Raw genomic sequence first — 14,305 nt, forward strand, 5'->3', positions numbered from 1 at the left:
CCCAGCAGGCCGAGTCGATTCGAGGTTCACAGCTTTACGTCGCGGGAGGTGTATGTCTTCAATGTCGGGGCGCTGTCCAATCTCCTACGTAATTCCGATCGATTGGTGGATGGGTTCCAGAGGTTGGCATTTGATGCAATACAGTGAAATCCATGGATGGTACCCTCTATGGAAGCCTAGACCAGCTCGCCCGGAGCTTGGCTAGGCGACTGTTAGGGGTCCCCCTCCCTGGCCGGCTGGGCCTCCTTGGCGCCCAAACGCTCGGTCTCTTCCGCCAAGCCCCCAAGTTTAATGGGTATCGCGTCTCCTAAAACCGTCACGCGTCTGTCTTCACTCAATTGATCGCCATTTCCGACCAGACAGACGACACTTAAGACAAACCAAACGACGACCAATTCAAGAGTGATATTTCGAGTCCACATATCCAGTAAGTCGATACTAGTTCTATGTGTTAAGCCAGGCCGTCATACAGCCTGTCCGCGTTTGAAATTGAAGGATTTGTATAGCCAGTACATTCACCTGGGTTGCCCATTAAGAAGCAGTCTGGTTGCTGCAGTCTTTGATGTATACGATCATGGCTGTCCTTTCCCAGGCCGGCTCAATCGACAACTAGTGATATCAAGAGTTCCGGGCAAATGCTGGTAGTGCTCTGGACTTTTAAAAATGATACTGGGGGTTGTGGTTACTGCAACCAACCCACCTTACGATCAAAAGAATTTTGGGCTCACAGCACTAACCTACCCTCCTACTTCAACAGGTACTTTCGCAGCAAATTCATATCTCATTACACTGGAAGATACCACCATTTATTCTCATTCCATCCTGTATCGTGTCATCAAATATAGCACTTTCGATCGGAACACTGAACCGTTTCCCACACGGACCCTGCCACCATGCCTTACAACACAACGGCTATCCCCCCAGAAAGGAGGTTACTGGACAGACACAATTGCCATGTAAGTCCAGAAATATACACTATATTAGCATATCATACTGATTTGATCCGCAGTGTCAAGAGTGAAGAAGATCATTGCCCAGGATCAAGATATCAATATCTGCTCCAACAATGCAGCATTCGTCATATGTTTAGCTGCGGTAAGTCGGCGTCGTATAGCCATCATCATCAACCAAAGTCTAACGTCGATTGCAGGAGATGTTCGTCCAGCACATCGCCGAAGAAGCTCTCAAACAAGCCAAGACGGAGCGCAAGCCTAGACGCAACATCCAATACAAGGACATTGGTAGGCCGCCTTTCCATTCCACGGGATCACCCCCCATGGCCTCCAAATGATAACTAACCGCCTCCCAGCCAACGCAGCAGCCCACCAGGACAACCTCGAGTTCCTGGAGGACGTGGTACCCAAGACCGTCAAGTTCCGGGACATCAAGGCCACCGCCGAGGCCAAGCGCGCGGCCCTGCGCGGCGAGCGGGCCAAGAACGACGCCAACGGCAGCGTCCTCCAGGAGGAGCTGCCCGTGGCCAACGGAAGTAGCGCTAAGAAGCACAAGTCCAACGGCAGCCGGTCCAGCCTGAATGGTAGCGCCAACATCGCCGGCATGCTGGGCGGCGGCGCGGCAGGCTCGGCGCGACAGAGCCACGATGACGAGGCCGCCGACCCCAACGATCAGCTTGAGATGGAGTCGCGGCAGGCACGGGGTGAGGCCGACGACGACGACGTCGCCATGACGGGTTAGAGCCCTCAAAGTAGGACTACTGGGAGTGTGCGGTACGGGTTGCAAACCGACGAGCGGCTGGAGGTGGAGTCTACATAGGTGAATTATCAAGACGACGATGCTATTATCAAGGTTGAAGATGTTCCTCTGGAGGCCGAAGAAAACGACAACGTTACCTTCCAGGCTGAAGACGACGACACAGCCTTGGAGACCGAAAATGATGGCAATATTGCCTTGGGGAGGCAGGGGTCACGGCGTAATTTCACCATAAGCGCGAGGGGAGGATTGGCCATAAACAAATACCTAATGGAATTGATGGGGCATCCTGGCGCATCCCTTTCGTAGGCGGTAGTAGAATTACGACCGCATCAAGGAGATTATTGACAAAGCACTCGCGGGGACGTCTTAGCGGATGAAGATGGTCTTTCAAGAACAGCATCGGTGGACGAAAATATCTGCATTGCCCTGAGTCTGGGTATAATCCACCAACTTTTCATGTTGTAGCGAAGCAATCAACGCCAGTTTGCCAGTGTCGTAATCATCTATGTTTTTGAATGAATAAAGTCCACCTCTACAGATAGATAATCTTTCTACTCCTCCATCGCGTCCCCAGCATGGACGCCGGCGGGCAACCGGCCTTCTCGCAGCATGGTCTCCAGCCGCGTGATCTCGTCCAAGCTCGTCGCCTTCTTGATCAGGTCCTGCAACCGCTTCTTCTCCTGGTCCGTCAGCTTGATCCTCGACATCCTAGTCGAGAGGTCGCCCGAAGGTCCGTTGGATGCGGAAGAGACGTCGAACGTCTTAGATTTGATGCCCATGAGCTTCGAGGCCAGCTCCGTAGGCTCCTCAGCTGTGCCGAAGAGGGTGGTCGCCTGGGTGCGCTCAGCCAGCTTGACCTTCTCGTAGTCTAAGAACCGCACGCAAGGGCATCGCCAGAGGACCCAGTATCGGTAGTGCTAAACCAAATTTAGCATGTAGTTTCAGGAACACCGGCAAGGGGGCGGGCAGCAACTCACCTCCTTCTTCGTGACGGGGTTGTCGCGTAGTACTAGGTGCGTGAGATTCGCGAATGTGCCCAGAGGATCCAGATCGGCCAGTTCGTTCAGGTTGTTCGACTCGAGCTGTAGGACCGTGAGGTTCGGGATGGAGTTGGCGAGCGTGGGCTGGATCGACGCGATGCGATTGCGGGCCAGGAGGAGCATGCGGATTCGCGGCGACAGAGGGAAGTTCCCTAGCACTTGGATATCATTGTCGACGAGATCGATGGCATCTTGCGGCTGTCGGACAAAGGGTCGGTATAGTTAGCACATGAGACAGGTTTTGGGTCATGGGGTAACAGGTTAGGGAAACGGCTGTCCAACTTACACCTGCGACACCCAGGTTCTCGATGGCGGGGATGCGATGTCCTGTTCACGGGGCGAAGAAAATCGCTATCAACTCTGCTCTCTGTCTTTTGGCTTTGGTTTGGTGGCGATATGGCTAATTGGGATAGATCAACCAGTGTAGTATCTGCTCTTTTCAAACGTACCTCGGAGATCAAGCTCACGCTCCTTGAGTGCGTTGAGCCATGACGGCGAGTTCTGGAGGAGCTCGACCGTGAGCCTCATTTTGGCGGAAAAAGAGGTGCTTCGGTCAAAGAATGGGGGTTGTAGTGATAATGGTTTACCTCGTGGGCATTCACAGTCACAGGTTGACGGGGAAAGGTGACTGGAAGTGTTCTTGTTTCGCCGACCGCTTCTGTCGTACTGGCGCGTGCAAGGCTGAAGAGCTCCCAAAAAATTCGCGATGCACTATGGCTGTGATGTAAATGCGGCGAGGTAGCTCTTTAGGCACCTAGGCCAGCCTTGGATAGGCTGGGAGCGGCGATTGGCTGCCGCTAATCAGTGGGGTTAAGCGGTTTGTTGCATAAGTACATAACTTGTAGGTAGTGCTGCTCTTCTTACGAGCATATCCACGACTCTCTCCCCCATCAGTTGAGGACGGCGAGCAACACCAAGAGCGTTTCCTCCCATTCTGTTACATATTTTACCTGTTTATATATAATTCAAGGTGTGAGATGATAATGGCACAGAATTGAATGGCCTCAACGCCTTGCCCCCTATGATGACTCCTTCCAGATTGACCAACGCCGAGGAGCACGGATGACACTATTGCTTTGTAACGTACTGCGCGATCAATGGTTCTATCACTGACCTCGCGCGCTTCAAGCCATCAGCAACCGCATCCTGGTGTCCCCAGCTCCATACTGCGAGGCCTACTGCTCCAGAACTCAGGATCAATGGGACGAGAGCTCGAAGTGTCTTCTTGCACATCGCCTTGAGGAACATGTCCTGCTTGGCTCTGACTCTTGCCACATGCTCTTTCCTTTTGTTGGCCTGTGGGAACGGCATGTCTGGTACGGGCTTTCCCAGAAATCCGCACAGCGGCCCCCATCCTTGCTTGAGATCATAGTTCAGAAGTCGTTCCTCAGGAACCGCCGCCCTGATCTCGGCGTAGTGTCTGTGGTACCGCATTTTCGCCTTGGCTCGCATCTCGGTCACGTTGCGTGCGCTGTAATATCCGAGCATGATCTTCCGGATCGTCAACCCGCCCGTCAGGTTCATGAGACGACCGAAGACGTTGATGATCAGGTTCGCTCGCCATCCCCAGGTCGTGCTGAAGATCGCCTCCTCCATGCTCTCATACCAGCTGTCAACATCACGCTCAACCAAGACGATTTTGGCGTCCGGGTACGCCTCAATAAGCGGGAGCGCAAAAAAGGAGCCCATATCCGTGACAGCCTCGCATTGCCCAAATAATTGGTCCCAGTCGGACCTCCCGAAGGCCTGTCCCTTATAGGACGGGAGACTCGTAAAGAACGCATCGCTTGCGCTAGAGAACACAGCCCAGTCATTCGGGTTGCTGATGGCCTGGATTCCATGGTGCACGTTTTGATACCCGAGTATCGTCAGTGCTTGTGTGATGGAAGCGGAACCTGATACAACAATCAGTATACGTAAGTTTACTTAGTTGATTGTGTGCTCACCTGTCCTTGTCATCCCAAGGGACATTACCTGCATAGGTTTGAATACGCCTTGGCCCGAAGAAGGGCCCGTGGTAGGTGCCATATTCAACGGAGATCCGACAGATGGATATAACCACACGTACAGAATGAGTACATTAAAAAGATGGTTAGCATGCTGAATGACTATTTACAGAGGTTTTACCGGATCGTGACATCGGGTCTAGCACAATCAGTAATGAAGCCATCCCCCTTGAGAGGTTAGTGATACGTCGGCATCGTCGTTCTCGTTCCACGAGTCACAGCAACATCCCTGCCATTGATTGTCAAGGAGCAACGAGCGATGATACCATGTTACTTTCTCTTCAAACCACGAAGCGGGCCGTCGCGGTGTGTTCCTTACCCACGTGGGCAAGCAAATGGCTGAACTTTGTCCTGGCACAGGACGAATGGTCATGTCCTACGAACCCCAGGGCTCCTGGATATCTAAGCAGTCAGCTCGAACACCTACATCCAGTGCTACTCAGGTATTAATTCTTGCTTCCCCGCCCATGCCATTGGAGGATACCTTACTACCCCTGCAATGCCCTGTACAAGGGGTGCCTTGACAGCTGAAGGTTATCTGGTTCGGCTCCACGTTGAGATCCTCCTTGCAGGTTCCTGCCCCAGCCATCTCTGTAATGAGGTCTGTTTAGACCACTCTGCCCTTGGTGATGCGGGAATTTCCGACTTTGGGTATATCTTCAGCGTTTTGTCTCTTGCTTGAAAGTGAGTCCTCAGTTAGACTTATGCCTCTTTAACCTCAATGGCCTCCAAACCCGTGTTTAGCCAAGGCGGGAAATTTGTTAAGTGGCAGACAGATTAGTGTGTTGCTATTGCGTTCAATTAAATCCGTAAGATATCGCGAAATAGTGTAGTAACTCTGATTCACCCCTCAAGCTGTGACGTGCGATAATAATATCCTTCGGAATAACGCAGGAACTGTGTCTCACCCCAGAAGTTGTTAGGTGCGATAATAAAACCCGATTCGAAGGTCAGCCTAATTGTCATATGGAGTTTGGACGATCACGTTTAGTAACCTTCAGAGCTTCATAAGGTGGTTATATGTAGTTTCGACCTTGGTCAAAGCTTGCGACTGTTGAGAACAGAGAATGAAGGTGGTGATTGTCATGGGATTGTAGGAGGTAGAATGTAGTGAACAATCTGTAATTAAGAGTTAACTATGGCATATTATTTGTGCTTCTTGCCGTCTGGACCTGTGGTCAATGCAAGAGCTTAGCCGTTCGAATAGGAAGGCAGGCACTGCTTTTACATCTCCAAGAAATACCACGCACTTTTGATCGTGACTGTACGTCCATCCAACCCAGCCACAGAACAATTATCGACAACTGCCGCGACAACCATGGCGAACAACAGCCAGGCTCTCGGGCATATCTTGAGCCCTGCCGGAATCCCAGACGACAGCGCAGAACGCGAAATCACTGACAGTGTCATTCTTGAATGTGTTAAATCATTCAAGCCCGACTATAATGAAGTAGCAATTCGGTAGATAAGTCATGTCATGAATGGAGTATTCCGCCCCGGATGGCACAGTAACCCAAAACCTATCGTACCCGAAGAGTACAGTGTTAAGAAACTCGGAGCTACACAAGGAAAGTCCACCCAGGAGCTCATTTCGATTGCCCATAACACTATTGATCATGCCATGGCCGAATACATCGTCAAGTGGAACGTTTCCCTGGCCGTATACTTGATCAGACGGTACATATGCAACGTCTGATTCTAGTCATCAAACACCGTACTAAGGTGTCTATTGTATTGGGTTAACGAGGACACATCGATTATTGCTGAATATTCCGCTTTTACCGTTGAGGCGATGGTATAAAATCTGTTGTTCCAGAGTATGAGTGGCGAGGTGGTTTGTCTGTCAGGCACCTCGTATCCTAACTAGTTGAACCTGGGATGAAGCTGAATCATCAACGGGATCTTCTCCCAAACGAGATACGTCCCTTGTAAGTTCCACCAGTCTAGATCAGGTTCGGCGAGCTCGAGGTCAAAATTGTAGAGCATTTTGCACATCGTCAAGCGCATCTCGGCGTATGCCATCCTGGAGATCGACAATCAGATACGTTTCAAAAAGAGGATTCACGCAAACAGTAACTTACGATCTTCCAATACACACTCGCTGGCCCATTGAGAAAGGCTGAGCTGCGGCTCTGTCGTCGTTGGCGAATTCCGACCCGGGAGGTAGCTCCAGGTAGCGCTCCGGGTGAAACTCGCGTGCGCGCTTGAAGTTGAGCTCCGATGTCCCGGCGCTGAATTGGTTGACAGCAACGGCCATGCCGCCCTTCACCCATTTTCCGTCGATCTCCTGACCCTTGCCGGGAACTATGCGCGGCAGCGAGCCCGGAGTGGGTGGGTACATGCGCATGCCCTCCTCCAGACAGGCATTAAGATACTTGCACTTCGCTGTGCCGACCATATTGATCTCCTCATTTGACTTGAAAGTCTCGCGGATCTCTTTCTTCAACGATTCGAGCTTGTCCGGATTCCGCAGCAAGAGATACGTGAGGCCGGACATGCCTCCCGCCGACGTTCCACTTCCCGCCACAATGAAGTTGCTCGCCAACATCACCAGTTCAATCTTGGACAGCTTCTCAACCGCTGGATCTGGATTGTCAAGTATATAGGCCATAAAATCTTTACCTGGGTTCTTGGCGTTCATCCGGCGCTCAAGCTTCTGAGTCGTGAGCTGGATATGGCTTTTTCTCGACTTCGTTACATATGATTGAGAAAGGAGATTCAGCAGAGGGAAGACGCCATACCAAACCGCCAGCTGATAATACTTAATCGCCTTGGCTCGATCGAGAATAACCTGGATCCAAGGTTGCTCTGCGTTATCAAGAAATCCAGCTGGCTCACCAAATGCGAGGTCTGGGACAAGAATTAGTATGACGCAAAATAAGGGGGAAATTGTGTGAACTACACAGCGAGGCCAGACACACCTGATACAATGTCAAAAGCAACAAGATTATACCAAGTTGTCATATCCACGGGCCCCTGCTTGGACTTTTCTGTAAGGATCTTGACGAGTTTGTTCGAATGAGCCTGGAGGTAATGCTCTTGTTCCCTCAACGCGCGCTCCGAGAACGCCGGGTTGATCGCCTTGCGAAGCCTCAGATGATTCTCTTGCGTCTCAGTCATCAAAGAGGGACGTCCTCCGATGCTTGTAGGGGCAATGCCTCGCCCATCGAGAGCCTTTGCGAACTCTGGCGTACGCTGGCCATAGATTTTCTTCCAAGCTGAAGACGTGGTATAGGAAAGTTCATCCGGGGCGATGCGAACGACTGGTCCATACTGGTCATGAAGTTCCCGTATGCGCCAGGTGATCCTCCCTTTGAGGTTGGTGTAGTGCCATGGGATGCGCGAAATGGCCCAAAGCCGAGGCCCGGGGAAATTGCGCAACGGGTGGAAGAATACGTTGTAGATGACCTTGACCAATATGATGTGTGCCAATACCTGCGTATGGGTTCAGTCTTGCCATGGAAGCTTCTTGTGAGTAGAAAACAACTTACAGCGATACCAAGCCCTCGAAAGACGCTACCGATGGTGAATGGTGGCAATTCGGCTGCAAACGCCACCAGATGCTCCTTCTCGAGATATTTTAGCAAATCAGACATCTTGACGTGCGCATGAAGGCTTCGATCAAGTCTGCGATTATCTCTCACCAGTGCAGACGGATGTCAGAATTGGAACAATACCGACTGCTGGTATTCATACGATAATTAGGCCATGGCTGGCTGGACCCATCAATGTCATTGTCGCCCTGAGCGAAGGGAACGTTTACACAATATCCATTGCTAAAGACAGTCCCAGGATACCTCAAGCCCATCTCTCACCCTAGTCCCTGCCTGAACTCCATATAGAATGCCAATCGAACCAGCACCCCTGTAATCTCAAGTGGAAAAGAATTGTTCATTGTTTTTTGTTCCAGCAATTATTCCTTCCGATCCGAATGCCTGTTCCACATTATTTCAGTGTCGCAGGGGTGAAGAATGTACCGTTTGTCCCAAGAGTTACGTTCATTCCCTTCCAGATATCCTGTTCATTCTTGGTGGAGTAATGCTGACATTGAGAGTCGATGGGTGTTACCGCGCACTTGTAGAAAAAGGGTCTTGTTACCACGAAGTTGCTACGAGGTTGTGGAACAATTATCAACCGGGTAGAGCCTGTCATAGATCAGCACTGGGGCGTATCAACAATCGGCCAACCCCAAGCCTGATACTGAGCACGTTGTGCTCCCACTCGGTTTTTAGCTCCCAGCAGGGAATAGTTGCGGGAAAATCAACGCAGCTGCCCGTTGTGCTCGCTATGGTCCACATGCTCTGCCACTCTAGACAATATGGGTTATTGCCGAAGAATGGAAGCGCGTGCCTCACGGAGTCGCAATTGCTTGATATGGCGCTCAAACACCAGTTGCGGGCTGCTGATCACCCAACAGCAACACCAGCATCAAGTCATCACGAAGGACAATGGCGAATGAGATATCCGACCAAGAACATGGAGCTATAATTTACCTGACCTCAAGGTTCAACCGCTCCGAGTTGCTCATCGGCCTGGGAGCAGTCTTGGTTCTTGTACGGCTCATCAACAGTTACCTTATTCGACCATGGCGTTATCGGCTGAAGGCCCGCCGGCTTGGTTGTGGCATCGTTCCAACTGAACCGAGAAAATGGCCAATGGGCCTCGACATTGTCCGAAATGGCCTGATGGCGGATCGAGACCAGAGAATGCCTGAATATGTTACGGCACGGTTTGCTGCGATGGGCCGCTATACGTGGCGTATGAATGTTCTGGGCAGCTCGAATTTCATCACTGCCGAGCCGCGAAATATCCAAGCGATCTTGGCAACGCAGTTTGACGACTTCAAGCTGGGCGATGTCCGCACGACCAACCTGAAGTTATTCCTCGGTCGCAGTATCTTCGCGGTCGATGGTCCAGCGTGGCACAGCTCTCGGGAAGTTATGCGGCCCCTGTTCACTAGGGAGAATGTGTCCAACGTGCAACTCCTTGAAGGACACTTCCAGAGCATGATGAGGTGCCTCTTGGAATCATCCGAGGGGGTCCCTCTACCTCACGGGACAATCACGGGCGGACTTGGACAGCACCCGCCAGTCTCGCGGCACTTCTTCCACGGTTCACCTTAGACTCGGCGTCTGAGTACTTCCTCGGCCAGAGCGCACACTCTCTGGAGTCCAGGCTTCGTGGCGAGAAGAAGGAGGATCTGAACTGGGCATTGGAGCAGATGATTCCTCTGCTGCGCATGCGGCTTACTCTCAGGGGGCTTTACTGGATCTACGGAAACAAGGAGCTGCGGCATATTGCCGACGTTATGCGCAAGTTCACCAACGACGCAATGGACAAGGCGGATGCCGCGGCCCGCTCAGGAGAAAACAGGGCCAAATACGACTTTCTCGATACCCTGCGAGCTAGATGCGCAGATCGCGATGAGGTCGGCGAGCAAGTGCTGGGCCTCCTTGCTGCCGGAACCGATACGACTGCGGCACTGACTGGTTGGGTCTTCTACTCGCTGATCCGAAACCCGCGAGTGTTTGCCAAGCTTCGTGAAGTTGTCATTCAACACTTCGGCACATCTTTCACTGAAAACAGCTCTGGAGACAGTGTCACATTCGAGAAGCTGAAGAGCTGTACCTACTTGCAGCACGTGTTGAATGAGACGCTGCGCCGTCATTCGGTCGTCCCTCTGAACAGCCGGGGTGCTAAGCGAGACACGACGCTCCCGACGGGTGGCGGCCCAGACGGAACACAACCTGTATTCGTGCCTGCTGGTACCGAGGTCAATTTCAGTACGCACGTACTACATCGCAGGCGGGACCTCTGGGGTCCTGATGCAGATGAGTTCGTGCCTGAGCGGTGGGAGAAGCGCAGGCCGGGGGTCTTCCACTACGTCCCCTTCAATGGCGGACCGCGCATCTGCATCGGGCAGCAGTTTGCCCTGACGGAGGCCGGGTTCGTGGTCGTCCGCATGCTCCAGGAGTTTGACGCCATAGAGGGCATGGACCTGGACAAGTCCTCCAGGGACTACAGTAACTTTGGCATTACGTGTGCACCGGGGAGCTCGATCGATAGACACGAGGGTGTCCTGTGTCGCCTAAGACTTGCTAAGTGAAAAAGACCTCACGGTCCGGGGCACGCAATGCGCTGAATGACAGAAATTCGACGACCGGGATTGGTTGATTTCTCATACCACGTGTTCCTGTATGCCTTAAAGGTACCGGCGGGCTGGTATATTTCCGTTTAGGAGCGTAGCACGATTACCTCACTAGCAAAACGCCACTCCACAAACACAGTACTGTCAACTCCTTCCACGAATCAGAACAAAGTGATTACCCCTCTGATCGACCAGACAGATCGACTTGGTTACTCCACTGGACAGCCTAGCCCTTTGGATTACACAGGAGCATACACTATCCACCGTTGCACCCTTGGGAAGGTGAGATCGTTGGTTCGATTGGCAGTCGTGTCGGCCTGGCGCCGACATCCTACACAAGTATCGTGTGCTACGACAGCCAGGAACCCTTGCCGAAAAAAACCCCGAGGCGGTGAAAATTAAGGTTTACAATATTTGCTCAGCTAACTACTTACTTACCCATGATCCTGGATGGCCTCTATTCCTCGCATTCCCTGTCACTTGTTGGCCGACAATTTGAGACGTTGCAAGTCCGTCTCCTACAAAATGGGGACTCGATAACACGTGGGCTTGGCACCCCCAAAACTAAGCATTCGCATCGGTCGACCTTTGGTGAATATTGTATCCAGTCGGATGGATCTAAGGTCAAAACAAGCTATTGTTCTTCATGGAACTTTTCGCTTATCGGTTCTACGCATACGGCGATCCACCCTCTTTGGCTCCACCACCTGGCGAGTGTCAGGGGTCCCCGTGCCAAGCATTTACCCCGGCATGTAGAAGGCATAGGCATCTAAGTCCCGAAAACGGGGTCGAGTTGAAGCGTGAATCTGGCCAGCTATTGACGATGTGGTTGTTTCTGGGAGGCTCGCGTAGCTAGGCCTCGCTATTTTGTTTTTGTTATACCATACCACCACTTGGTCACGGGCGCTACAGACTGAATGCTCTCAGGGATGGATGCTCACCACGAACTCGCGTCCCGCCTCTCGCCAAGTGCGAGCTTATGCTATCCTGGCTCTGAAGGCTTTGATGCATCAAACCTCAGATTCACCAAGTATGAACGTCCGGTACATACTGATCCCTTTCACTGTCGTCTTATGCCAGGCAAAAACAACATGCTAACTCGGGCGGTCTTAGACTTACACCGCTGTAGTCCAGCCGGGCTGCATCGAGGATGTCGTGGAGACCGTCAAGTATGCGACGGGGAAAAACATCCCGTTTTCCCCTCGCGCAGGTCATCATGCGGTGACTTCAACGATGAGGCACCTGCAGAATGGCATCTTGATTGACATGAGGACTCTGAACGGGTTGGCCTTTGACGAAGAGGGTCAGACGGTTACTGTAGGGGGTGGCGTCATCACCGACAACTTTGTCAAGTTTATACACAAGGTGGGCATGGAAGTCAGTAAGTGAGAAGCTCGATCCGTGAGATTTATGGAACCTATCTGATCAGCGCACATCAAGATGTGGGATCTTGTCCAACCACAGGTGTCATGGGTGTGGCTCTAGGAGCTGGTCTGGGCCGGCTTCAAGGGAAGTATGGCTTCTTGCACGATAACATGGTATCCTGTAAGCTTGTCCTCGCGGACGGGTTTATTGTCGTAGCTTCAGAAAAGGAGAACGCGAACCTGTTTTGGGCACTTCGCGGGGCTGGCCACAACTTTGGAATTGCGGTTGAGGCAACCTTCCGCGTGCACAAGCAATCCAACCGCGGTACCCATTACACCTGGGATCTGGAGTACGAGCTCGAGCAGTGCGATGAAGTATTCAGCACTTTGAACGAGGTCACAGAGACCATGCCGAAGGACCTGGCTATCTTCGTCTTGTGGATGAGAAAAAGCACAGAGGGCAAACAGGTAAGAGCTTTGCATACTCTGTCAAGCCAGCCAACTGACGATTCGCGAATGAAGCATATGATTCTTGTAAACCTCGTTTGGTCTGGCCCAGAAGCTGAAGCAGACCCTTGGATTGCTAGATTTGAGACTATCAAGCCAGTCCTTCACTCTGGCAAGGTGACGGTAGAGTGGCCCGAACTGCCGTGGACCACTTACAAAGGCTACAACAAGTTCCTGAGCATGCCTGAGGTCTGGACGGTCGCGCCTTACAAGATGATGAGCGCGGCATGTGTCAAAAAGTTCGACCTCAAGACCACCAGGGAGTTCTTCGAAAGTGTGAAGGCCAAGAACATCGAGTTCGCTGGTAAAGGGACGTTTGGCGCCATGTTCGAGTGTCTGCCGCATCATAGGGTCAGAGAAATCCCTGACGACGCCACGGCCTTTCCCTGGCGCACTTCATCCGACCACTTCTTGTAAGTCTCTAATATCGAGTCCAAATTCTTACGAAAATCTAACACGGTTTTTCCGCAGAATGTTAATGGCAACGCCTATGAAGTTGGAAGATCGGGAAGAGTTTGAGAAGCATCTCGATGGATGGAAGAGCAGGTTCATTGAGACCTCGGGCTACGGCGAGCTTCATCAATACGTAAACTACGGGAACACTACGTCGACCATGAAGGATCCCCCGGAAGCCCTCTATGGAGAGCCATGGAGGCTTGAGAAATTGAGGAGTCTCAAGAAGCGATATGATCCCAATAACGTATTCAGGTGGTACCAGCCCCTGATAGAGTAGGTAGAGAGCCATATCATACTCTGCAATTGATTACTTAATAGACGTTACCTCCAACATGCAATTCCGTGCCTGTCGTCATGTATAACTATAATGCTGTTGCTCAGGATGGTGGGCCACTCAACTTATTACTGACATACGATCTTGAGATTCGGTCGACTACCGAAATGGCACACAGAGGCCGCCCCGTATCAGATCTAGCCAGGATACCTGTCGGCAACAGCAAAACTGTATCTAGTACTTCAAAATGGGATCTTCAATAAGCCGGTGTGGTTTCACGAGGTTACAAGGCCTTCTTCTTGCCCCGTACGATCCACTCCTGTCTCGAAAATGGGGCTCCTCTCGGTATATGGCGACAGGGTTCTGGTTGCAGGGGAGGAGTATCCAGCCATCACCAGAAGTCGGGGGTCACACATTTCAAGCAATATCTGGGTTCTCCGCCGATTGCCAACGAAAACTTCTCAAAACGTGGTCAATTATCATGATGGTACTGGTCAGTCGGTCTCTGAAGCGAGGAGTAGACCCATGCATGATATTTCAGCTCCGGGGCCACACACGTGGAGAAGGGGGTTCGCGCCTTGCACCCTGCTTTTCAGCTGCGTCTCTCAGCCCATGCTCCGGTCCGCTTACCACCTAATATCTATATATGTATGTGTCTAGATCCGAAAGAGTAGGATTATCGCATCTAGATCCCAAGTTGAGTAGTCCCAAGCGAGTCATGGGGTAACGACGACGACGACGACACGGGTGAGGATACTAGGGTGAAGGCTGTTGCAAAACCGCAGGACTTTCCGAAT

At 51.8% G+C, this 14,305-nt stretch overlaps 7 protein-coding genes across 7 annotated transcripts; 4 read left to right on the forward strand and 3 right to left on the reverse strand.

Annotated features, from left to right (window-relative positions):
* Nucleotides 1–663: 663 nt before the first annotated feature.
* On the forward strand, nucleotides 664–1,695 carry PG997_007927 (uncharacterized protein; the record flags this gene model as incomplete). The annotated part of the gene is made up of 4 exons (XM_066812242.1): nucleotides 664–956; nucleotides 1,017–1,095; nucleotides 1,151–1,241; nucleotides 1,310–1,695. 4 exons carry the CDS (start codon nucleotides 664–666, stop codon nucleotides 1,693–1,695), a joined length of 849 nt encoding a protein of 282 aa, XP_066667584.1.
* Nucleotides 1,696–2,264: 569 nt separating this feature from the next.
* PG997_007928 (U2 small nuclear ribonucleoprotein A) lies at nucleotides 2,265–3,281 on the reverse strand (the record flags this gene model as incomplete). The annotated part of the gene is made up of 4 exons (XM_066812243.1): nucleotides 2,265–2,630; nucleotides 2,691–2,951; nucleotides 3,040–3,080; nucleotides 3,203–3,281. 4 exons carry the CDS (start codon nucleotides 3,279–3,281, stop codon nucleotides 2,265–2,267), a joined length of 747 nt encoding a protein of 248 aa, XP_066667585.1.
* Nucleotides 3,282–3,499: 218 nt separating this feature from the next.
* On the reverse strand, nucleotides 3,500–4,781 carry PG997_007929 (nad dependent epimerase; the record flags this gene model as incomplete). The annotated part of the gene is made up of 4 exons (XM_066812244.1): nucleotides 3,500–3,550; nucleotides 3,618–3,687; nucleotides 3,868–4,648; nucleotides 4,700–4,781. The coding sequence occupies 4 exons, from the start codon at nucleotides 4,779–4,781 to the stop codon at nucleotides 3,500–3,502; spliced, it is 984 nt and encodes a 327-aa protein (XP_066667586.1).
* Nucleotides 4,782–6,077: 1,296 nt separating this feature from the next.
* On the forward strand, nucleotides 6,078–6,455 carry PG997_007930 (uncharacterized protein; the record flags this gene model as incomplete). Its single annotated transcript, XM_066812245.1, has 2 exons — nucleotides 6,078–6,220; nucleotides 6,269–6,455. 2 exons carry the CDS (start codon nucleotides 6,078–6,080, stop codon nucleotides 6,453–6,455), a joined length of 330 nt encoding a protein of 109 aa, XP_066667587.1.
* Nucleotides 6,456–6,622: 167 nt separating this feature from the next.
* PG997_007931 (uncharacterized protein) lies at nucleotides 6,623–8,355 on the reverse strand (the record flags this gene model as incomplete). Its single annotated transcript, XM_066812246.1, has 4 exons — nucleotides 6,623–6,782; nucleotides 6,841–7,609; nucleotides 7,681–8,194; nucleotides 8,251–8,355. 4 exons carry the CDS (start codon nucleotides 8,353–8,355, stop codon nucleotides 6,623–6,625), a joined length of 1,548 nt encoding a protein of 515 aa, XP_066667588.1.
* A 1,059-nt stretch (nucleotides 8,356–9,414) lies between these two features.
* Nucleotides 9,415–10,865, forward strand: PG997_007932 (uncharacterized protein; the record flags this gene model as incomplete). Its single annotated transcript, XM_066812247.1, has 2 exons — nucleotides 9,415–9,773; nucleotides 9,851–10,865. 2 exons carry the CDS (start codon nucleotides 9,415–9,417, stop codon nucleotides 10,863–10,865), a joined length of 1,374 nt encoding a protein of 457 aa, XP_066667589.1.
* A 971-nt stretch (nucleotides 10,866–11,836) lies between these two features.
* Nucleotides 11,837–13,511, forward strand: PG997_007933 (fad fmn-dependent oxygenase oxidase; the record flags this gene model as incomplete). The annotated part of the gene is made up of 4 exons (XM_066812248.1): nucleotides 11,837–11,945; nucleotides 12,037–12,288; nucleotides 12,372–13,191; nucleotides 13,250–13,511. The coding sequence occupies 4 exons, from the start codon at nucleotides 11,837–11,839 to the stop codon at nucleotides 13,509–13,511; spliced, it is 1,443 nt and encodes a 480-aa protein (XP_066667590.1).
* Nucleotides 13,512–14,305: the final 794 nt, after the last annotated feature.

The sequence above is a fragment of the Apiospora hydei genome, assembly GCF_038363865.1.
Source record: "Apiospora hydei strain CBS 114990 chromosome Unknown utg000006l_segment0_segment0, whole genome shotgun sequence".
Taxonomy (NCBI): Eukaryota; Fungi; Ascomycota; class Sordariomycetes; order Amphisphaeriales; family Apiosporaceae; genus Apiospora; species Apiospora hydei.